This window comes from Eurosta solidaginis, chromosome 2, assembly GCF_040869045.1.
Source record: "Eurosta solidaginis isolate ZX-2024a chromosome 2, ASM4086904v1, whole genome shotgun sequence".
In the NCBI taxonomy this organism is placed as follows: Eukaryota; Metazoa; Arthropoda; class Insecta; order Diptera; family Tephritidae; genus Eurosta; species Eurosta solidaginis.
In genome coordinates this window covers 289,354,327-289,380,645 of record NC_090320.1, presented here as the reverse complement: position 1 = coordinate 289,380,645, position 26,319 = coordinate 289,354,327, and the positions used below count along the sequence as shown (strand labels likewise).

Below are 26,319 nucleotides of genomic sequence, written 5' to 3'. Positions count from 1 at the left end.
AATAACCTTGATTGGATAACGGTTGGTTGTACATATATAAAGGAATTGAAATATATATAGACTTCCATATATCAAAATCATCAGTCTCCGAAAAAAAATTTGATTGGGCCATGTCTGTCCGTCCGTCCGTCCGTTAACACGATAACTTGAGTAAATTTTGAGGTATCTTGATGAAATTTGGTATGTATGTTCCTGGGCACTCATCTCAGATCGCCATTTAAAACGAACGAAATCGGACTATAACCACGCCCATTTTTTCGATATCGAAAATTTCGAAAAACACAAAAAGTGCGATAATTCATTACCAAAGACGGATAAAGCGATGAAACTTGGTAGGTGAGTTGGACTTATGACGCAGAATAGAAAATTAGTAAAATTTTGGATAACGGGCGTGGTACCGGCCACTTTTAAAAGAGGGTAATTTAAAAGTTTTGCCAGCTGTAATTTGGCAGTCGTTGAAGATATCATGATGAAATTTGGCAGCAACGTTACTCCTATTACTATATGTATGCTTAATAAAAATCATTAAAATCGGAGAACGACCACGCCCACTTAAAAAAATTTTTTTTTTAAGTCAAATTTTAACAAAAAATTTAATATCTTTACAGTATATAAGTAAATTATGTCAACATTCCACTCCAGTAATTATATAGTGCAACAAAATACAAAAATAAAAGAAAATTTCAAAATGGGCGTGGCTCCGCCCTTTTTCATTTAATTTGTCTAGGATACTTTTAATGCCACAAGTCGAACAAAAATTGACCAATCCTTGTGAAATTTGGTAGGGGCTTAGACTATAGGCCGATAACTGTTTTCTGTGAAAAAGGGTGGAATCGGTTGAAGCCACGCCCAGTTTTTATACACAGTCGACCGTGTGTCCTTCCGCTCGGCCGTTAAAATAATAACTTGAGCAAAAATCGATATATCCTTACTAAACTCAGTTCACGTACTTATCTGAACTCACTTTGTACTGGTGTAGAAAATGGCCGAAATTCGACTAAGATCACGGCCACTTTTTCGATTTCGAAAATTGCGCAAAGTTAAAAAAATGCCATAATTCTATACCAAATACGAAAAAAGGGATGAAACATGGTAATTGGATTGATTTATTGACGCAAAATATAACTTTAGAAAAAAACTGTGTAAAATGGGTGTGACACCTACCACATTAAGTAAAAGAAAATGAAACAATTCTGCAGAGCGAAATCAAAAGCCATTGGAGTTATGGCAGGAATACTGTTCGTGGTATTACATATATAAATAAATTAGCGGTACCCGACCGACGATGTTCTGGGTCACCCTGGTCCACATTTTGGTCGATATCTCGAAAACGCTCTCACATATACAACTACCACCACTCCCTTTTAAAACCCTCAATAAAACCTTTAATTTGATACCCATATCGTACAAACAAATTCTAGAGTCACCCCTGGTCCACCTTTATGACGATATCCCTAAATGGCGTCCACCTATAGAACTATGCTCCACTCCCTTTTAAAACCCTCTAATTTGATACACATATCGTACAAACAAATTCTAGAGTCACCCCTGGTCCACCTTTATGACGATATCTAAAAGAGGCGTCCACCCATAGAACTAAGGCCCACTCCCTTTTAAAATACTCATTAACACCTTTCATTTTATACCCATATCACACACACATTGTAGGGGTATCCGGGTCCACGTTTTGGCCTATATCTCAAGACCCTAGTCACCCAGCGATATAAAAATTACTCTGTACTAAAGCACACATCAACAGCTTTCAGTTGCTGTCCATATTACACACACCTTCTAGGCGTATCCTGGTCCACGTTTTGGCATATATCTCGAGACCATAGTCACCAATAGGTATGAAAACTACCCCGTATTAAGCACTTTCATTTGATATCCATATTGTATAAACACATCCATGGGATGCCCGGGTCCACGTTTTGGAATTTGATTTTTATATATATGGATACAAAAAACATTTCAACTCACCATATTCACTCATATTAATAGAGTATGTGTGGAACTTAAGAGCGAATTGAGGGTTTCATAGAGTTCCATTGCCACACCGCCATTTTATACAGGGTGAAAGTGTAACGCTTTTGCGTTGCGAGCAGGCAACAATTTTCACAAAAGAACGAAGTACTCCGTAAAATCGTTGCCAGTTTTTTAGAATAGAACAACAACCCTTGCGTGGCGTACAAAAAGCGTAACACTTTAGCCAGAAAAGAAAACGCTACTAGTTTGAGTGTGAGCGCATTTAATGTAGCCAGTAGCTTATTAGTAAGTACCGCAAATTATAAATCGCGCTCAATTAGATTATGTTAGGTTGAACTGGCTGGTCCGCGAAGAAATGGATTGGCTTAATGAGTCCATAGTGTTACCATAGCGTTTGTTTAAAGAAAACTGAAGAACCCTATTTAAAAACAGGACCTTTCTTACAAAATAACCCCGTCCTTTTGGTAAAGCTTTCGCTGACCTGTCCACTAGCTGTTTCTAGATCTGATTTAAATACAGGAATAATTAAAAAAAAAGGATGTGTATATTTCTCTAAATTTAAACCAAAATGACATATAGCAGTATGTCCTTTACTAATATATCGATTTGAATCTTAAAATATCTTTTAATTTACAATACAATTTTTTTTTTTCGAAAAAAAATAACATTAAATTTAGTTACTTACATAACAAACTGTTGTTCCAGCATTCCTCTTAGTATTATCTTGAAAATCACAAGGATCAAATATCACTTACGTCTTCGACACTAAAACTGACAATGTGATATTAAAATTTTTCACACCTTTTATACTTGAACTTTATGTCGATTTTTTTAGCGAAAATTCCACACGCACACAAAACACATTATACGATTCCAAATAAAACAAGTAAGGACGGCACTGTCTTCGGCTGTGCCGAAGACTTCATACCCTTCATGAATGGGGCTGAACAACAACCTTATCCGGTTCGTAATTTCCAAATAATCGGATGTATAAGGTAAGAAATAAATAGTGAACAGATGTACATACCTAAACGATTTTTAAGATAAATATAAAATAAAAAATGGCAAAAAACCATCTTATCTGAACGATCGGTTGTATGGGAACGAAATTATTTTTTCATGAAATCTTCTATGATATATTAGAATAAATATGACCAAGTTTAACGTTTTTATATTGGAAATTAAGGAAGAAATGGCTAAAAATCTTTCTATCTGAACGATCGGTTGTATGGGATATATACTATATATAGCTCCGATCAAAGTGATTTTTTCAGAAGATCTTCTATGATATATTAGAATATATATCACCGAGTTTCATGTTTATAATTTCTAAATTGCGGCAGGAATGACCAAAATCGTCTTATCTGAACAGTCGGTTGTATGGGAGATATATGATATAGTGGTCCAACCCTACCGGATCCGACAAGTGTCTAATATAGTACAAAAATGCATCCTTGTGCCAAATTTCATTGAGATATCTCAAAATTTGAGGGACTAGTTTGCGTCCAAACAGACAGATGGACGGACGGACAGACGGACATGGCTATATCAACTCAGTTCGTCGTCCTGATCAATTCGGTATATTTAATGGTGAGTCTATCTTCTATATTTCGCAACGTTACAAACATCGGACCAAAGTTAATATACCATTTCATGTTCATGAGAGGTATAGAAAGAAAAACAGTAAGTAGACTAAGTTCGGGTAACATTGTATATACCCTACAGAAATAATGAGAGACAATCAAGCAGAGCAACAGTTTCGCAATAGGTTTAGTTCGTCACTTTTTTCTAAGATAAGGAAATTTCCATTTTACTTACTAGCGTCTCTGTTATGTGCATTTCCTAACACAGTGCAAAACAAGTAAGCTGTTTGGCCAATTTTCGTGTATTCACAAAAGATGGTTTGTTCTACAAAATTGTCAAATTTATCGATTTAACCTTTGGCTAGTCACCATTGTGAAAACATAAATGTCAGTCTAGTAGCTATCCGGCGGATGAAATCTAGCTTAACTGTAGATAGTAAAACGGCCCTTAATGACTACCTCCGAACTGCTGATAATCGGATGCATATCGGGAGAGTGGGTAGCCGCACTTGTATCAACAGCGCTGAAGTCAGAACAATATGGATTTAAATTAATTAATGCAAAGTTTGCGACTATTTCAGAACCACCTAGGACTGAACCAATTAGATTATATATATACCTAGCTCGAACCTAAGCGCTATTGATACAAGTGTGAGCACTAAATGTCCCGTTCTTCATCCGATATGTACCCGTTCAGCACCGTTCGTTTTTTCTGCTGGGTATTCATTTTTGTTCTAAAACTTATTGATTTTTATGATTCAATAACACACAATGCTACTCTGGTTTCCTTAAAGTGCTTTGAAAACGCAATTATAAGCTTCAATAATAAATTATTTACCTTTAAGAGACACGTATGGTTTAATTTATCTTATTCGTACACTTTTTTGCATGTATTGAAAATGAGCCAAGCAAGCAGAACATAAAAAATTCTAAAAGTGAAAAAACAAATTTCCATCTCTTTTATCTATAAATATAAGCAGACGCGGCAGACCTTGTCCTGCCCTAACTTTGATCTATCTACCCCCCTTTTTCTTGTCCTTTTATTCACTCCCACCTCTGCCTTTCTCTTTCTATGCATCTCTTTCTCCCTCTCCGTCTTTTCCGATTTATCTTTGTCTAACTCCATCTCTTTCTCCCTCCATCCCTTATTCCCAGTCGTAGTTCCACTTAGAGTTCCAGTCCGAGTCCCAGTCCCTCTCCTGGACCCAGTCGGTCCCTGGTCCGATTCCCGGAAAAAAGTTTCGTAAATACTAATCCAGGTAAAGGGCTACCACAATACCTTATTTCAGGCAAATCGAACAGCGAATTGTATTAGTTCGAATATATCGTTCCCGGGTCCCCTTTCCGGGAACGGAAAGGTTTGCCATGAAGCGACATTGCAAATTTTATCAGAATCGGAGAGTCATTTCGGATAGATGAAATATATAGATAAATTAAATCTCCTTGGTGCACAAACAACACAAAAATGAAATAATTAAACAAATTTTCTAAGTTAAATGGTTTTATTGAAAACTATACTTACATGATGTAATAACAATACTAAAAGCTAGAGAATAATTAGGTAGGTCCTAGGTACTAGTCATCACACTCCTCATCAATCTAGGGCATTTGGCCCGTGAAATTTCTAAAAATGTGAGGCAGCATAACCTAATTCAGTTAGTCTTACTTATGACCATCAATAGAAATTTGACGCGTTCAACGCTTTCATTTAATTGTTTGGTCAACGCCCTAGATTGATCAGGAGTGTGATGACTAATACCTAGGACCTACCGAATTATTTTATAGCTTTTAGTATTGTTATTACTTCATGTAAGTATTGTTTTCAATAAAACCGTTTAACTAAAAAATTTTTTTTATTATTTTATTTTCAAATTTTTTGTCTTTATTTAATTGCCTATTATTTCTCATTCTATTTAGCTCATTTAGTGACTCATTATTACAACGACTCTTACCTGACAATTTGTTACAATCTAGGTGCTCAATACATAATCCTTCCAAAGACTTTACTCGACTCTGCGCCACGTACGCTTGTCCCTCCTCGAAATCCAAAGTATTTTGATGTCACTTCTAAAGGGCTGTATGTAATATTTGTTCCAAATATGTGCCAATTGGGACCACAAATACGACTTTTTTGGATATCTCAATCCTTGTGCCACCTAGCGGCAATTTTTTTTCATAGGTCGCTTTCTATTCATGTATGATCCAAATCGGATCACAAAGACGATTTTTTTAAGTATTTCGATCCATGCGCCACATATCGGTCTTTTCTTGTTACTGAACTGTCATCGGGTTCTGAACTATATTCCAAGTTTGAAGCTTGTAGCTTATCGGGAAGTTACTTAAATTTTAATTCCAAAATGTGTGCCGGCCGGCCGTCCGTCCGTCAAGTCGAGCTAAAAAACCGTTTAATAATTAAAAACGATAATGCAGTTCCTTATCGGTCATTTTTAAAGATCTATTTGGGTATGTATTATTAAATTGTGTAACATCTACTCGTAAAGACGGCTGTGAAGGGATGAGATTTCCCGGTTCTCAATGCCTTAGTATCTAGGACTTACATTTGTTAAGTTAATATACCTAATTCATTCGTACAGTAAAGGATTTAGTTATAAAAATGAAAGGGGTCAGTCGAAGGATACAACAAAATTAAAGAATGTTCCGAAACCCTTTCAACTTTAGTCACTGACCTTAAAACTTTTTTGCAATGCGTTGATTGGGAAATATTTTGTTATTTTTAAGGTATTATTTTTCTAGATTTTGCCATTTGTTTAAACAAAGCAAACAAAGCACATTAATTAAGGTTTCAGTTATGAGGTTTCAAATTAATCACCCATTTATTTGAACAACAAAAAAAAAAACTGTTTTTAAAATATTTTTCACCTTTTAAAAATTAAAGAAAGAAATATTTCTTGGAAAATAAATAAAGTGGCATTTAACCTGCGGAAAAATTCACCTCTTCAAATCCTTTGCAAATGACTAAATCAACGTTATAACAATCTATAGCTTGGTTTTCACTTGGTCGAATTTGACCGCTAATTTGGTCAAATCAATAAAAACGGCTTGTCATACAACGTTAAAAGCGATAATTAAATTGGATGCAAATTATGGGCAACTTCTCTTTTGGAGTTGCTTATCATATTTACACACGGCGACTCGTTTTATACTCAGAGCTCCCAGAGTATATTAGTTTTATTCGCATAACGGTTCCCCGCAACGGCATAAATAATAGTTATGTACGAACGATTTTCCGTCATCCCTTGTCAAATTTGTTTTCGAGAGAAACCGGTTTCGGAGTTGTGCCATCATCAGCGTTGACTTACGTTCTGATCTGTAGTTGTCATTTGTATTTTAGTAGTTTGACCATCTTTGTGGGTTTGTTGTTTCGGTGCGTTGTTTTGTGTTTATTTGTTGTTGTGTGTTTGACTGAAAATATAGACTTTTATATATCTGGGCGAAAAAAGAAATTCATTTAGCCATACCCGTCCGTCCTTCCGTCTGTCCGTAAACACGATATCTTGAGTAAATTTTGAGGTATCTTAATGAAATTTGGTGTGTAAGTTCGTGGGAACTCATCTCAGATGGCCATTTAAAATGAACGAAATGGGACTGTAACCACGCCCATTTTTTCGATATCGAAAATTTCGAAAAACCGAAAAAGTGCGATAATTCATTACCAAAGGACGGACAAAGCGATGAAACTTTTAAATTACTTTTAGATTATGACGCAGAATAGAAAAATAGTAAAATTTTGGACAATAGGCGTGGCACCGCCCACTTTTAAAAGAAGGTAATTTAAAAGTCTTACAAGCTGTAATTTGGCAGCTGAGTATGTAATGTTCGGTCACACTCGAACTTAGCCCTCCTTACATGTTAGACAACAGTTTGAAGTTTCATTTCATTTCATTCTAAAAAGTTGTTTTATTTATTGAAAATTTAAAAACTTGTTGTGAAATACATACCAATTAAAACGTTAAGGATTTGTGTTTCAAATCAAAAAAAAGTTCTTCAATAAAAACAATTTAAAACAAGTAGGGAAGGCTAAGTTTATTTATTTATTTATTTTATTTATTACGACTCTTGGAGCCTAGATCAACACTTAAAAATATTATTGCATTAATTAACAATATGCACTACGTATGAATTTGACCTTCAATTTGTATTTGAATTTGAAACATGTAACACAAATCCATCCGAATCCTAATATTTATTTTATATTCATTGATTTCGCGTTAGCATATAATCTTTTTTTAAATAAGTTATTATCACAATTCCTAACATTTGCAGGTAATTCGTAAATTTGTAAAAAATACTATTTTTTCAAACTCCGTTTTGTAATTAGGTAATTTAAAATACTTTCTCTGTTCTCGTAGTTAAATTTAATATTTGTTTTTAGATATCAGGCAAATTTCCTGTTTTTATGTTGTATATAAACTTCATACTGTTTAAAAAAATTTGCTGTTTTACGCTCATCCAATTCAAACTTGTAGCATATATAATGGGGGTATCAAAACGTTTACCTAATATAAAGCGCATAGCTTTATCTCTTACACGCATAAGGGACATATATGTCCCCGAGAAATTTTCACCCTTTTCAGCAATATTGGCAACCCAAAACCCTTCTAACTTCATTTTGTTTAAACTCTACTAATCCTTGTTAAACTTTAACACTGGCAACATGGATATAAACCGTTATGTGTGTAAATACTCGTGGATAAAGAAGCAGAGATCTCTTTAACAATTCATCAGTATTTAAAACTGTTTAATTCTATCTAAACAATATATCTCGATCATTTTTTACTTGATGTATACTCACTGGTAAGTAAAATTATTACTTTATTAAATACTTTTGATTTCAACTATTCATATTTTATGCTTTGTAACTATTTTAGGTTTTCACTTTTATTTTCTTATATTTTGGTGCCGAAAATGTCTTCAAATCAACGCAGAGAATTCTCGTTACGGGAAGAAGAATTCATAGAAGTCTTGATGGCTGATAACAGCGACGACGAGGATGGTTTGCTCCTTGATGAAGAGGACCAAACATTTTTAGCGCAAGATCTGGATACCGAGGGACTGCTGTTGAAATTGAACCTTACCCAACCCCTGTTGAGCAAGATGTAACTCAAAACCAGGCACATCTTTTAATGGGCGAAAAAATGCGTATTTTCCCCACAATTTTCTGGAGGAAGAAGAATACGACTTCGGCAGGTTTCTTATTGCTGATAGCAATCGCTCTTCTGATGAGGAATTGACTCCTGTAAACATTTTCGATAAGGTTGCTGACTTCGAAAACTTAGTTGATAAGATTATAGTTCTTGAATCAATACGTTATGCTGAACAAAACGGCCGATCTTTTACTATGAGTAATAAAGAGGCGAAAGCTTTCTTCGGAATGAACTATTGGTCTACAGATATTGATATGGGAGTTCCTTCCATTGCTAATGTGATGACTGTAAGCCATTTCGAAGAAATAAGAAAAGACTTACATTTCAGTGACAATTCTAAAGAGCCGCGGTAATAATCTAAATTATGATAGAGCTTTCAAAATACGCCCCGTTTTGAAGAACTTCAATCATGCTTTTCAAAGCTCTATGACCAATACCTAGACCCAGGCAATAGACGAACATATGGTTAAGTTCAAAGATCACAATATAATGAGACATGTGAAGAATGAGCCCATGGGGATTCAAAATATGGTGAAGGGCAGATACTTCTACGGGATATTTATTTCAGTTTGACTTGTATACTGGAAGAAAAAATAGCGGCCCTGAAACTGGATTGGGGGAATTGGTGGTGTTGCAATTGTTATTCCTAAGATAGGTCCCCTTGAAAAAACACATAAATATAAAAATTTTAATTTTTTTCTTAAATTTTATGTTGAACTAAACCAAAATAAATAGATACAAACCAAAAAAGTTATTTTTACTACCTTGGTTTCCTTATAAACGTGTAAGGGTTATTCTGCATTTTTTGTAGTTTATCGATTTGCGAATATTTCAATATAAAGAAAATAGTAGAAGAATATATGAAGTTATGGCTCAATTATGGATCTATAAACTTTTGCTTTATAATAACTACTCAAGTTTCTACAGGTTCTTTGAATGAAATAAATTTTTTTTAGCTATTTTACCTGCTATATAATCAACATCAACATGGCCATCAAATTTTAGTTTGCAATCTATTTGAATGCCGAGATATTTAATCGTATGCACCTTTTCAATTTTAGTATTATTTATTTTAATAGTTTCAAAATGAGCTATATTCTTCCTTGTGATTACCATATATTTAATTTTTCAATATTAATTTTTAATCTGTTCTCAAACAGCCAAATATAGAGAGCATCTAAATCACTTTGTAGTTTTTCTGGTTGGAAATATGCCACTGCTTAAACTTTCATTTATAATTTGGGCTAAACCAATCTTAAATTGAACTTCGTCCGATAATGTTGAACCAATTATTGTTTTTTTGCTTACGATTTGTTAAGAAATTATCAAACCAGTCTAACTCAATATCTTTAATAAATGCTTGATAATTTTCGTAATAATATTTTCTGATCGATAGTTTCAAAGGCTCTTTTGAGATCAATGAAAACTGCAATGATCGACTTTTTGTTATTAAATTCTTCTTTCCATTCAGCTATAATCATGTTTAAAGCTGTTTCGCAAGAATTATTTTGTCGAAATCCTGACTGTTGAGGTATAAGTATCTTATTATTTTCTAAATACTGAACTAAATAATTTTTAGCCAAAGTATTTATTGGTCTCAGCTCCTCTGCTTCAAAAGTATTTGCAACTCTTTCTATTGGGAGTATAGTCGAGGGTTTCCAAATAGTTGGAAATATGCCACTGCTTAAATTTTCATTTATAATTTGAGTATAGAAAAAACCTAAATATGGTACTACGTCTTTCACAACACCATCCGATAACAATTTTTCCCACCTCTTTTGGCTTTAAGCTTACTGACAATTTTTACGACGTCATCCGTGCTAACTTGGTCAAATTTAAAGACAACATTAGTTAGCATCTCTATCAAATACTTCTATATTACTACTAATGTCTTGAATGCTATCTACATAATTTAAATTGTTGGAAATTTCCATTCATTATCATAAACTAAACCATTTATTACTATTTTCTTGATAGATGTAGTTTTCTTTCCCATACTTATTGCCTGCTTCAAATGTTTCCTCATCATTTTACTATAATAACTATTACTATTTATTTTATTTTCCATATGTTTGATTTTTTTAATTTTGACAGGCTGTTTGTATTTTGTTTTTATGTTTCTGTACTCATCCCATTCTCCTGAAATTTGCCCAGCTTTATACAGTTCAAATTTATATTTATTCATATGGGCTAACTCATTGTGAGACCATTTATTTATTAATTTTAATTGAAGTTCTTTTTCATAAGTTAGATTTTTCATAACACTCATAATACTGTTATTAATGATAGAAACTTTGTTATCCAAACTTACTCTGTCAAAATTGCTAAAATAACATATACGCAATTGATCTGTAAGTGATTCAATATTATAGTACTCCCATGACGTAATTTTTATAGGACTCCTCATTCTAAATTTAGGGCTTATTTTTATCTTAAATTGTATTATTTCATGATCGGAAATTTGGTGATTATCTAACTTTTCACACACTATGTCCTTAGTATTCGAAAAAAGTAAATCAATTTTTGTTTAACATCGGTTATACGAGTATCAAAATCAAATGTTTGATACATACAGTATGATTTAAAAAGTTCAAATAATTGTATGCTATATGTTGACATATTATTTAAGTTAATATTATAATCGCCTACTAGAATGTTATTAACAGACAGCTCACTAGTACAACCTAAGACGGTACGTAAGTAGTTTATGAAATCCGTATCGCTTGTGCTCGGTGAGTGATAAACCACACCGATTTGCCATTTTGGATTAAAATGCTTCAATATCATAAGAATACACCACATATTTTTAGCCATTACTTTATTATACTTAATGCTATATTCGATGGATTCATCCGCATACACCAAAACATCACCAGTATGCCTACTATGTGAATCACATCTGACTAGGTTATAAATTTGTATGCTCAACTCCCCATTCGTCATTAAATTTGTGGTACATGTTACAGTACACAGTATTACAGCTGGATTGTTAATTTCAGTCAGTCTTTCCAATTCTACTTTGTTCCCTAAAATACTATTAATATTGAGATATAGACAAATTGAATTGGTACTATTTGATTGCTACTTTCTAGTTTTGGTTTTAACTTGAATATATCATTTATATGCTGGGCATTCCTTGCTAAACGCAGCATGGTGTACAATGTACACTGTACATCAGTCTCTATCGATTTTTTCTGGACTAGCTCACAACAGTTTACACAATTATGTATATACATTTGATACACAATCTCTGAAATCGTGATTGCCTCCACATCTACTACATGCTTTTTTATACACAGAGTGCTTTGCACACAGAGTATATTAACTTTGATTGAATAACGGTTGGTTGTACAGGTATAAAGGAATCGAGATAGATACATATAGACTTCCATATATAAAAATCATCAGTATAGAAAAAAAAATTGATTGAGCCATGTCCTTCCGTCGATAACTTGACTAAATATTGATATATATTTACAAAATTTGGTACACGAGCTTATCTGGGCTCAGAATAGATTGATGTTGAAAATGAGGGAAATCGGATGATAACCACACCCACTTTTTATATGTATAACATTTTGGAAAACACAAAAAACCTGATTACCATTTAGCATGCTGAAATTTTACGTGTGGACTGATATTGAGACCCTTGATAAAAATTTTAAAAACTCTTTTAAAATGGGCGTAGCACCGCCCACTTGTGATAAAATCAATTTTACAAATATTATTAATCAAAAATCGTTAAACCTATCGTAACAAAATTCGGCAGAGAGGTTGACTTTACCATACGAAATGCTTTGAAGAAAAATTTACGAAATCGGATAAGGACCACACCCACTTTTATATAAAAGATTTTTAAAAGGGTCGTGGACGAATAAAATAAGCTATATCTTTGCAAAAAAGAGCTTTACATCAATGGTATTTCATTTCCCAAGTGTATTTGTAAAAATAAATAGGAAAACTTGAAACTAAAAAAATGGACGTGGCGCCGCCCCTTTCATGACTAATCAATTTTCTATGTGTCGAGAGCCATAACTCGAAGAAAAATTCACAGATGGTGATAAAATTTGGTACACAAATTTTCCCTATAGCAGGAAATATTTCTAGAAGAAATGGACGATCGGTTAAAGACGACGCCGACTTTTATATAAAATATTTTTAAAAGGGTCGTAGACGAAAATAATAAACTATATCTTAGTGAAAAAGAGCTTTGTATCAATAGAATTTTACTTTCTAAATATAATTATAACATTAAATTGGAAAACACTAAAATGTTTGAAAATGGGTGTGGCACTGCCCCTTTTATGACTAATCAATTTTCTATGTCTCGGGAGCCATAACTCGAAGAAATATTAACATATCGTAATGAAATTGTGTACACATAGTTTCCTTATAGCAAAAAATATTTCTAGTAAAAATGGACGGGATCGGTTAAAGACCACGGCAACTTAGATATAAAACTAGTTTAAAAGAGTCGTAGACTAGAATAATAAGCCATAACTTAGCAAGAAATAGTTTTGAATCAATGATATTTCACTTATCAAGTTTTATTGTAAGAGGAAATGGGGAGACGGGCGATGCCACGTGTTATGTAGAATAGTAATTTATCTGAAATGAAATGTACAATTGAGGCTCACGCTGAGTATATAATGTTCGGTTACACCCGAACTTAGACACCTTTACTTGTTACTGATACATTCAACCGCCTTGTGATTAAATCCCAAGTATTTAAAGCAGACATCGGAGTTTCATAGATCAATTGATCAGACAAACAGGTGACAGCTCCGACACATAAGCAGTTTTTCTTATAGATGAGTTTAACAAAAGCTTATGCATTATGAGTATATTGCATGTATTTTTATGGAGAATGGTAGAATGAGCGACACTAGCGCCATCCGATATTGAAAAGTAGCCAACTCCCCAATTTTGTTCCAAGCAAATCATAAGAAGAAGAATTTGACATTTGCTTTGGCTAAGGGTGTTGGCACACTTTGCAAGTGAAATTATTTTTCCCACTGGTTGGTAAATTTTCTAATATTTTTGACAATTAAAAACTGCAATATAACAATTGAATACGACACAAAATATGTTAGCAAGTATTTTTGCTGTATAGGGAAAATGTTTACTACAGTGCTTCGCGAAATTTTGTATGTGAATGGGCAAGGCGTAATAAACTTCAATTGCCAAGTCTGAAGTTCCTTCATATTTACAAACGCAACATCTTGGTTGATTGTGGCGATGTTATTGGAATGCTTAAGCTTGTGTTAAACGCATCTATATGAAAAATGTCATTGTGTCACCGCCTTTACGCTCTTCCCACAGACAGGTTGCGCTCTTTGCTTACCAAATGATTTAAGCGGCAGTTAAGCGGCAATTACCCACCGACGTGTGCCGTACGTACGGACGTTTGTCGTACGAAACACGTTTGACCGAACCCTCAAGCCCGTAAGAATCAATGTGTGCGTCTGTGTACATGTACATAACATATTTGTGTGTGTATTGTTTACAGGAAAGCACAGTTGCCATTGACCAGTTTGCATGCATGCTTATGCAAACATCAACTTTTGGAATTACAAATTTTCATGGTGAAAATGGCAGAAACAAATACTGAATAAGAATTTCTATTTCATTTATTTGTAACCTACAATTTTATATAATAATTTTATGATATTTCAACAAAATTTTAAACAATCTTTAGCCCTTTTTGTATAATAACTGCAAACGGTCAAAAATTAGCGCACAAACGTTTACTAAGCAACTCTGTCTAGTGAGAGAGCGATCAGCTGACACGTCCTTACGGAAAAAATCAAAATTCATTTGGGGTCTACGTTCCGGGCTACGTACGTACGTGCGTTGAACGTCGATGAGTTTTCGTTTACATTGCACACTCATAAGTTATGTCGTGTCAGCTTACACGTTTTTTCTACGTACGTTCGTGGGTAACTACGGCTTTAGTTGTCGCTGAGCATTTGGCGCAGTAACCACGGCTGCCACAGCCTGTTTCCATTTGGGACCAAAATTTGTTTTCGTTTATTGGTATACAAACAATGTAATAATCAACTACTTAAAAAGTACAAAACAACACGACGTTACAAACAAACAAAAAGTGCTTCTATTAAAATTGATGATAATTATTGGTGATGATAATAAATTAGATTTTATCACATATGGGCATATTTTTCAGTGTTATACACATATGTATGTGTATTTATTTAAAACCTTAAAGCATATATGTTTATAATATATTCTGGACTACGTCGAAAAAAACGTATAATAAAAACAGTTTTATATCGTTCATTGTATAACTTTTCAGCGACCAAACGTAATGAGGACCTGGGTTTTGCGTACAAAGTCCTTTGGCTAACATTATGTGGTTGATTGAAGTAAACTCAAATTTATTGCGTAATTTGGTTTTAATAAGAGACAATTCAAAAAATTTTCGCTCTGCGTCCGCCGAACTATGTGGAAGACTCAGTAAATCATATACAAAACCAAGCAGTTCTTCAAAACACTTTTCGTTCATACCATTTCTATATTCTATAAAAGTTTACTTTTTCGCAAACAGCTAAAACGTCTTTATCAAGCTTAAAATAACAATTTATTCAAGTACGAAAAGTTATTTATTAACGGTATTATAGAAGCTTCGGTTTCTGTTAATACCTTGTCGGTATTATTATGTTGTACATAAAACTTGCATATCACATCTCAAAATCAGCGTTTTTGCATTTGCTTTAAGAGTTCAATATAAAAATCTAAAATATTTTTCTTACCACAAGTCGCTGTACATTTGTAAAGTTATCGCTTTCAAGAAATACTTCAGATTTACTTCCAACAAAAATATTTTTTAATTCAAGGTAGTAAGTTTTATCACTTAAATAAAAATGTTTCAAGCATGCTATAGGGGAGTGTAGTAGTTTTATACAAAACGCCAAAAAATTACACGGCTATGCATTTGCTACGTCATGGCAAATACGCAACGTAAAAACCCGTATTTTATTTTTTCAATTTTGAATAGCAAATTAACAACTATCAAAACAAAAGAAAATATGCAAACAAAAATTTTAAACGAAAAAAAGTTGTACAGGATCCGTAGCTTTCATTTGCTGTAGCAACGTTTCCAACTTCAAATACACAAAATTCTGAACTCCCTAAAGTAGGGAATATAAGGGTACTTTTTGGCACTTTTCGTAATTTCTGCCCCATTTTAACAGATAGAAGCTTCGAATTTCAAACAATGCTTACATATATTACAATGTTGTCTAAAAAATCGTAGAGATCGGTCTATATATAACTTATGTCACATATTTGCAACGCATCAAGGTTGCGTATTTGCCATAACGTAGCAAATGCAAAGCCGTATATAATTTTTTCGAGAATGCAATGCTAAATATCTATTTCTTTTGGAATGCAATCCACAAAGCATGTTTTTTTATCCAAATTGTGTGGTATATTTACAGGCGCGCATCAACAGAGCCTAGTTACATTGGATTTTTAGCAGGGCTTTATTTAACAATGCCTCGGCTGTTCACTACTAGTTACTTACTTACTTACTTAAGAGACGCTTAACCGTTTAAAAGCTATAAAACAACGAAATATTTTTTATGTACTCATTATGCATGAAGTTGCTCAAGATAAGCTTGAAGTGTGCTTCAGTTTGATGGTATAGGAATAGCAGACGAATCTTTTCTGATTGGAACTCTTTATTTAAGGTATTGTCATGGATATTAGCATCACTAAGCTATGCCATGCTAAACGATATTTACGTCAATAATCAAATCATGTATACACATATATAAGGCAGCCGAGAGATGTCACACACAGATGCATTTACTTATACGCCTATGTATGCGCGCGAGACTGTAAACTACAAACATTCACATCAATAATTCAATCATTATGTATCTACCAGGCATGCTTAACCAACGAAACGATATCATTTCGTTACGATAATCAACGTTAATAAACGAAACGAAGTCATTTCGTTTCGTTTATTAACGTTAAGATCGTCAAATTAACGTTATTTTGACGTTCTTAACGTTAATAAACGAAACGAAATGACTTCGTTTCGTTTATTAACGTTGATTATCGTAACGAAATGATATCGTTTCGTTGGTTAAGCATGCCTGGTATCTACATAAACGAAACAATAATTGCGTCAACATATATGTACCATGTACGTTTACGAGCAGCGGAGAGTCAATGCACTAACACATGCATATATCTGAGAAGTTTGAGAGCTACTGGACTAGTAGATTCTGGAAGCGCCTAAAAGATGTATAAAATTGTGCAATTTTAGTTATAGCTGAGAAGTTTGAGAGCTCATGGACAATGCTAGTAGATTCTAGAAAAATGCGAACGAGGAAACCAAAGAGTATAAAAGGCGACAGATATAGAGGCGCTGTAATTCAGTTCAGTTTGAGTTGAGCTATCAATCAGTTAGTGATTAAGCACGCGATCTGGCGGCCAATAGTAGAGTTTCATTTGAGTTATGAATCAATTTGGTTATTAAGCCAGCGAGTAGCAAAGTATAAGTGTTATTGTTAAGTACTTTAATAAAGGCCATTTTTCCATTATTCAAAGTTGGAGTTATTTATTCAACAGTTTAGTGATTCGAACTTAGCAGAGGATTGCAAATAAGAGGATTTGCAGCAAATTCGTTACAATTGGTGTCAGAAGAGGAATTGTTGAGTAAATTCCGAAGATTGGGAATACAACTTGGACATGGCAAAATTCAGTGAATTGAAGATACAGCAACTGAAGAAGGAGTTGGAGAGCCGTGTGGATTGAATACAAGCGGCGTTAAACTCGAACTTCAGGCACGGCTACGAGAGGCAATGGAAGCAGAAGGAATTGATGTGGACGAGTATGTGTTTTATCCTGATGGGGACGAGACAACAACAAAAATTGAAGAGAAAAACGAAACATCGCAGACAATTACCAGCACAGACTTGAACATGATATTGGCTGCAATAACTGCTCAAACATCGACAGTAACATCCAAGATGGAAGCGCAAGAGGCACGTATAACAGAAATGTCATCACAAATATCCACCAACATGTCATTACAACTAGAAGAACAGAAAACGTATATGTCATCTCAACTAGAAGAACAGAAAAGGTATATGTCATCACAGATGAAATCCCAAGAGACACGAATAACATCGAAGATTGAAGCACAAGAAATGCGTATGTCAGAAATGTCGACACAGATTACATCGAAGATGGAAGCACAAGAGGCACGGATATTCTAAATGTCGGCTCAAATTTCAGCACAGATATCATCGCAGATCTCTGCTCAACTGGAAGAGCTAGAAGGACGTATTTCCTCGAAGTTGGAGGCGCAAGATACAAAAATTTTACAGTTTGAAGAAAAAATCGAGGCCGAGGTGCATGCTTTGAGAGGACGTATCGAGCAGTTGCAACTAAATGGCCCAGCAGTATCAACTAGTAATCCAAAGGTAAAACACCATCCTTTGACGGTTCTGTTCTTTCCAGGTCTTTAAGCTACAGTTTGAGAAGACCGCAGCAGTGAACCAATGGAATGCTGAAGATAAATTTGTAGCTCTGTTCGTGGCACTGAAAGGGCCTGCCGCGGAAATCTTACAGACCATCCCAGAGTACGAGCGGAACCACTACGAAACATTGATGAGCGCTTTAGAGAGACGTTACGGAAGCGAGCATAGGAAACAGATATTCCAAATTGAGTTGCAAAACCGCTACCAAAAAGCAAATGAGACATTGCAGGAGTTTGCTTCAGATATTGAAAGATTGGCTCATCTTGCAAATGCGGACGCACCCGTGGAATACACTGAAAGGGTAAAAACCCAGAGCTTCATAAATGGCATACGAGATGTGGAAACGAAGCAGGCTACATATGCGAATCCAAAACTAACGTTTGCTGAAACGGGATCGCATGCACTGACTCAGGAAACAGCCTCACTTTTGAGTAAGCCAGCGTACAAAGCTCATCGCGTGGAAGTGGAAAAGCCAGACTGGGTAGACGCAATTTTGGAAGCATTGAAGGGTACGCAGCAGAAGAATAATGATGCAGTCAAATGCTTTAAGTGTGGAAAGCCAGGGCATATGGCGCGTTATTGTAACACCAACCCTAACAGATCCAACAATGTGGGTGGTCGTAAACGCAGAGCAGAAGGAGATGAGCAAATCTCCAAGACAAATCAATCGTTAAACTAAAGCGAGTCAGCAACAAGGGGCGACAGCTGACTCCCTCAATTGAATGCCCCATAATCTCTATCTCACAAATTGGAAGAAGGTCGAGCAATCTTAGTGTCGGAGGACATGTGGGTGGAAAGGAACGTTTACTGACTGTAGATACGGGTGCATCTCATTCCATCATTCGAGCGGATTTAGTCAACAAGAAGATAAGACCATTGCATGGAGCAATATTGCGTACAGCCACTGGAGAAGACACCCAGGTAATTGGAGAAGTAGAATGTGAAGTAGCAATTGGGAACGTCACGGTACTACACAATTTTATAGTGGCAGGTATTGTTGATGAAATCATAACTGGAGTGGACTTCTTAATCAACCAAGGCATCAACATCGATATGCAAAGTAAGACGATGCGATATAAGAACATGGATGTGCCACTTAATTTCGGCTACGAGAGAGGCTACAGCAGTAAACGAGTGCTGGTGGAAGAGAGTCAGCAAATACCACCAAAATCAGAAGCAGTCATCTGGGCAAAGGTTGATGGAGATTGTGGGACAAACAAATTGTGGGTTGTCGAAGCAGCAAATAAATCAGCACTGAACATACTTGTAGGAAAAACCCTGGCTATGACAAAACAAGATGGACGTATTCCGGTAAGAGTACTCAATGAGTTCAAGTCACCATTCAATTTGACCAAAGGAGCTATTTTGGGAAGATGCCAAGAGGCCGAATTAGTTATTAACTGTGAACAGCTCCAGGAACACGTTTCATCTAGAAATACTGATCTTTCAAATGATATCACGGCATGGACGCATGGGCTAGAGGAAGCCTATCAGAGTAAGGCAAAACAACTGCTCATAAAATATGCGAACATATTTGACCAGGATGGTTCCAAACCAGGCCGTATCAATGTTGTCAAACAACAAATTGACACTGGAGATGCGAGGCCGATCCGTCAAGCTCCACGTAGTGTTCCACTGGCGAAGCGGGAAGTTGTGAGTCAAATCATACAAGAATCAGTGACAGCGGCGTCATCGAACCATCAGCTAGTCCATGGAGCTCACTGGTAGTACTTGTAAAGAAGAAGGATGGAAAAATGAGGTTTTGCGTGGACTACCGGAAGTTGAATGACGTTACGAAAAAGGATAGCTACCCGTTGCCAAGAATTGACGACACTCTGGACGCGCTATCTGGTACGAAATGGTTTTCCACACTGGACTTGAAAAGTGGCTACTGGCAAGTTGAAGTGAAGGAGGAAGATAAAGAGAAAACAGCCTTCAGTGCCGGTGATGGTCTTTGGCAATTTACAGTGATGCCTTTTGGACTTTGTAATGCACCAGCTACTTTTGAGAGACTCATGGACCAGGTACTGAAAGGACTACATTGGAAAACATGCTTGGTGTACCTGGACGACATCATCGTATTGGGAAAGAGTTTTGATGAACATCTTAAGAACTTGGAGGAAGTTTTCCAGAGAATAGCTGGCGCTGGTCTGAAGTTAAGTCCCAAAAAGTGTACGCTGTTTAAAAAGGAAGAAAATTATTTGGGCCACAAAGTAACGACAGAAGGTGTCTGTACAGCGAATGAAAAGATAGAGGCAGTAAAGGATTGGCCAAGACCACAGAATCTGCATGAATTGAGAAACTTCCTTGGGCTGTGCACATATTACCGCCGATTTGTACCAAATTTTTCCAGCGTAGCCCATAGTCTCAACGAGCTAACAAGAAAAAATAAAGCTTTTGAATGGAAGAAGGGGCAAGAAGTAGATTTCCAAACATTGAAAGAGCGGTTGTGCACTGCCCCAATGTTGGCATACCCGATTCCAGGATCAACGTTTATTCTAGATACAGATGCGAGCGGATATGCTATAGGAGCCGTTTTATCACAACTGGTCGATGGACAAGAAAAGGTAGTTGCATATTACAGCCGTTCAGTTGGAAAACCAGAGAGGAACTACTGTGTTACGCGGAGAGAGCTGTTGGCATTGGTAGAGTGCATTAAACATTTTCACAAATACCTCTACGGCCAGCGATTCCGTGTCAGGACAGATCACGTAGCGTTGAAATGGCTTCTGCAGTTCCGTAATCCGGAAGGACAATTGGCACGGTGGATCGAGCGACTACAAAGCTATGACTTTTCCATTGAGCATCGAAAAGGTAGTACCCATGGAAATGCTGATGCAATGTCACGAAGACCATGTAGTCTGGAATGCAAGCACTGCTCAAAGGCCGAGGCTAAAGAAGATATTATAGATGTCCGGCTAATGAATATAACGTGTACGGATGAATGGGACAAGAAACAACTAAGAAAGTGTACGCTAGAAGATACAGATCTGTCACATGTTATGCAAGGGCTCGAACGAAACGAAAGACCAAGCAGAGAGGAGATGTCAGCAGAGAGTCCCATTGCGAAGTCATATTGGACACAGTGGAACAGTTTAGAATTGATATCCGGTTGCCTGCATCGAGTACGGGAGAGTGAGGATGGTCAATGCAAGAAGAAACTGATAGTTGTTCCCAGAAAGAGGATTCCTGACGTGCTCAGCGAGCTGCACAATGGTCCAAGTGGAGGTCATCTTGGAATCACGAAGACACTCGAGAAAATTAAGCAGAGATTCTATTGGGTTGGTTGCCGTCAGTCGGTCACCGAGTGGATTGCCAATTGCAAGGTATGCAAAAGAGCGAAAGGGCCCAAAACCCGAAGTCATGGCCAGATGAAGCAGTATATTTCAGATGCACCATTTGAAAGGATCGCCACGGATGTCGCAGGTCCATTTCCTACTAGCAACCGCGGAAACAAATACGTACTGGTGGTTATGGATTATTTCAGTAAATGGCCAGAGGTATACCCAATCCCAAACCAAGAAGCAGAAACAGTAGCAGAAGTGGTTAAAAACAAATGGGTTGCAAGGTATGGTGTACCAATGGAGTTACATTCTGACCAAGGCAGGAATTTTGAATCAGCTGTGTTCCAAGAAATGTGCAAGAATTTGGGCATTGGGAAAACACGGACAACTGCATTGCATCCTCAGTCCGATGGTATGGTGGAACGTTTCAATAGAACATTGGAGGAGCATTTAAGGAAAGTAGTAGACAAGTACCATAAGGACTGGGATACATACATATCATTATTCTTGATGGCCTACCGATCGGCAGTACATGACACAACGGGCCAAACTCCCGCAAAGGTAATTTTTGGCAATGACCTTCGACTGCCAGCTGATTTGAAGTATGGGATAGATGCCAATGCGGAGAGGAATGTCAAGATATCCACTGGTGTCTTGGAAGAAGAGCTGAGAGAGATACACAATCTGGTAAGGCAACGAGCAAAGATTATGAGTTGCAAGATGAAAGCGCGGTACGATAAAGCAATTAATTCGGAAGGGTTTCAGGAAGGAGATTTGGTGCTGCTATACAACCCACAACGAAAAAAAGGTTTGTCCCCGAAATTGCAGTGTAACTGGGAAGGTCCATACAAAGTCGCATACAAACCACTACCAAACCACGAACCAAAATAAAAGTGGTTCATTTGGAGAGATTAGCAGCGTTTAGACCGAGAGATTTGTCTGATCGGAGCGATCAGACTTAGGTGGAGGGCAGTGTCACGGATATTAGCATCACTAAGCTACACCATCACTAAGGCCATGCTAAGCGATATTTACGTCAATAATCAAATCATGTATACCAGGGCCATTCAAAACTGAAAGTGCATCTGTATTAGTGAGAGGGCAAAGGTCGCGATGATCGTGCGGGTACATTGATTTTTCATTTAGTCGCTTACTAGCAAGCAACGGACATGTTTATCGCGCATAATTTTTCATACATATTTTGATACCGATCTGCCCATACCCACCACTGATGTTGCTACGCCAAGTGCCAAGCGACGACTAACTCAATTAACGACGACAGAGCGAATCATATGCGTGTGAATTCAGAGGGCACAATTGTGCTATGAAATGAATGTTCCTGATGTATACACATATATTAGGCAGCCGAGAGGTGTCACACACAGATGCATTTACTTATACGCCTATGTGTGCGCGAGAGACTGTAAACTACAAACATTCACATCAATAATTCAATCATTATGTATCTACATAAACGAAACAATAACTGCGTCTAAATATATGTACCATGTACGTATACGAGCAGCGGAGAGTCAATGCACTAACACATGCATATATCTGAGAAGTTTGAGAGCTACTGGACTAGTAGATTCTGGAAGCGCCTAAAAGATGTATAAAATTGTGCAATTTTAGTTATAGCTGAGAAGTTTGAGAGCTCGTGGACAATGCTAGTAGATTCTAGAAAATGCGAACGAGGAAACCAAAGAGTATAAAAGGCGACAGATGTAGAGGCGCTGTAATTCAGTTCAGTTTGAGTTGAGCTATCAATCAGTTAGTGATTAAGCACGCGATCTGGCGGCCAATAGTAGAGTTTCATTTGAGTTATGAATCAGTTTGGTTATTAAGCCAGCGAGTAGCAAAGTATAAGTGTTATTGTGAAGTACTTAAATAAAGGCCATTTTTCCATTATTCAAAATTGAAGTTATTTATTCAACAGTTTAGTGATTCGAACTTAGCAGAGGATTGCAAATAAGAGGATTTGCAGCAAATTCGTTACAGTATTTATAATTTTAAGAATATGGGCGAGGAACAGCATATATGCTTTTATTTCGGGATCTGACATTAAATTTGCTAATTGTATTGCACTAACGCCACTTACTTCGAGACACGCACAATGTTACACGACAAAGCGTCCTATGTAAAACCGGCCAATAGCTGTCGGCTCTGTTGGTGAGAGTTACTGAAAATCGATTTCATTCACAGGGTGTTCAAATAAGCAAATTTTTTATCAGCGTTGCGTATTATTATGAAAGTAACAAAATTCAAATCAAAGTACCAAAATCGTGACGGCTCGCCTAAAGAGGACCAAAATTGAAAAAAAGGACCAGCGAACCAAACGGGCTTGGAGCGGACCAAATTTGGTCGAAATGGACCCAAAGTGGCAACCGTGGTTGACAGCGAACAACCACACGAACTGCATTTCTTTGTAAAAATGGTTACAATTTTTGGTGGCACTGAACATTTTAAGTGGCTACAATTTCACAGGGCGAAGTGAGAAAGACATCACCATTAGCTTCTTGACTCTCCGATTAGCGGTGATTAAATTCTACACATTTTAAATTTGTCGTCTTGCCAGACTAAGGGTGGATATTGGCGATTTAGTTTTTGGCTTCGATACCATGAAGCCAATACCGAGGCCGATATCAACTCAATGAGTTAACACCATTGCGCCATCTGACGCAACTGTGTTTTGACGCTACGCCACGATACCATGCCCTACCTAGAGCCTAGAGCAACCACGCCATATGCTAGCGTAATAAGGCCAAGAGAATTTTTGGCGCTGCTTAGTTGTGAGTTAGCAGGGTATCACCCCGTGCACTCTAACACAAGTGTTATTGGCGTTACTGACGGCATTGAGTGGAAGTGTTGACTAGCAGCAAATCTCGATAATAGATGTCTCCCGCTCATTACGCTGCAGCTTCCGATTACCGAATTATGCTGCAACTTCCGATTACCGAATTACAGATGTCGCTTACCAGTCATATTACAAGTACTAAATGTGGCGTCACCCAGGGGAGAGTAGCACAGAGAGTTACTTGCGTTACTAGCGGCATTGAGTTGAAGGGGTGACAATTAATGTTTTGTCGAAGATGGGTTTGTAGACGCCTGGTATTACTGGTGTCATTAAAAATTCAAAATAAATAGGTAGCTGTAAAACTTTTTTGCGAGGCCCCCTCAGGTGAGAGGCCATCGGCAATGGCCGACGTCGCCGACGCCTAGCGCCGCCACTGCTCCCCACGCATTGTGGTGCGCATTTGCATCTGCGCCTATGACCAACGGCCCTTTGCGCCCTTCTTCATGTACTAGCCTTTTGCACTCCATCGGTGGAACCTCCGCAGCATGGGCCATGTAGCAGGACGCCAGAATAAATGCCTGCTTATTCTTTTGCTCAACAGCCACCACTGCGAGGTCCTCAGTAGTGTAATTAGGCAGCATATATGAATGCAGCTGTTTCCTTACCATACTCGCACCCGTCCTTCCGTTTGCGCGTAGTAAAGGCCAAACCTGCGCGCTAAGGTCAGAAACCTTTCCTCCAGATGGGAGCCACGGCTCCTGGAACAGCGCCACGTCAAACGAACACTCCTCAAGAGTTAGGAGGAGTTCGTTCGACGCCACTTCACTGTGTTGGAGATTTATCGGTATAACTCGCAGCACCATTGGGCTGTTTGTCCCCCTCCAGCACCTTCGTCGTGACGTCGTCGCACTCCCCTTACCCTTTTAGTTTAGAGTATTCGAGGCCCCCTTCAGCCTCTCGTAGCTGTTGTGCCGGGTGTTCCTCTGTGCGAGTCACAGCACCATTTGGTGGTTGGTCCTCTTCTAACAGCTTCGTGGTGACGTCGGCTACCTCCACCTGTTTTTTTTCTCTTGGGCTTTTGAGGTCCTTTTCGACTTCGCCCACCTCTAGCGTGTTAGGATTTTTATCCTCGGGACTTCTTTTCCTGAGTCGCATGTAAATTTTTCATGTGCAAAAGGACATTTTTCCAAGCTGCATGTACAATATATCCTCCGCCTGCTTGTTTATTTGGAAGATGTAGAACTGACCTTCCTCCGTAGGCCGAGATACAGTAAGCACCTTCCAACCTTGTGTCGGTATGTTCGGATTCTGATTATACAGAAGTCGCAGTGTATCCTCCGACTTCATCACGTATGGTATCTACACCTTAACTTTTGGTACCGTGAAGATTTGCGCTTTATCCACCACCTCAAACAGCGCGTTCGTGCCTCGCCTTGAGGTTTGGAACCACTTCCTCCAGCCACCGCAAGCTCGCGATGTTGTCGCACGCTATCATCTTCACACCATTATACCATCCCATATATTGATTCCTCATATTTAAAACGTTGATTTTCTTTCTCAGTTTCTTCCATTAACATATTCTCAACAAGAGTCATTGTGAGATCCTTTTCATCTCGCGGCTCTAGGGCCGTGATCAATGTATCATGTGCTCGGTAAACTACAAGACAGACCAAGCATCGTTTGCATACGTACAGCTGCTTATCCGAACCATTTCCGTATCTTTAACCGCCGGTTCAATAATATTGAAGCATCCGTGTCTCTCTGTTTCCATGAGGCATCTGGAGATTCAGGAACAGGACTTTCAAAGGCATCCCAAACCTTTTCCTTCTTCATAATAAGCTGCATTCTATATTTCCACAGCTCGTAGTTATCGCTATACAATTACGTAATCGCCAACTTACCGAGAATTACCGAACAAACATGTTACAAATTTAAAAAATTTCACAATACAGTCCTATAACCTATTGCAAAAATATTAACTTGTAATAAAAC

General features: G+C 37.2%; 2 protein-coding genes across 7 annotated transcripts in view; one reads left to right on the top strand and one right to left on the bottom strand.

The window, feature by feature from the left end:
- LOC137241145 (uncharacterized) overlaps positions 1 to 2,807 on the bottom strand; it is a 31,144-nt gene extending 28,337 nt beyond the window's left edge. For both annotated transcript variants that reach the window (XM_067768437.1, XM_067768438.1), the window contains exon 1: positions 2,672 to 2,807. In XM_067768437.1, the coding sequence (XP_067624538.1) occupies positions 2,672 to 2,694 (23 nt within the window). In that variant the 5' untranslated portion in view covers positions 2,695 to 2,807. The remainder of the gene's footprint in view (positions 1 to 2,671) is intronic.
- LOC137241140 (tropomyosin-1-like) overlaps positions 1 to 26,319 on the top strand; it is an 857,608-nt gene that overhangs the window by 305,877 nt on the left and 525,412 nt on the right. For all 5 annotated transcript variants that reach the window (XM_067768425.1, XM_067768430.1, XM_067768429.1 and 2 more), the window contains exon 5: positions 2,822 to 2,981. The gene's annotated coding sequence lies outside the window, so the exon portion shown is untranslated. The remainder of the gene's footprint in view (positions 1 to 2,821; positions 2,982 to 26,319) is intronic.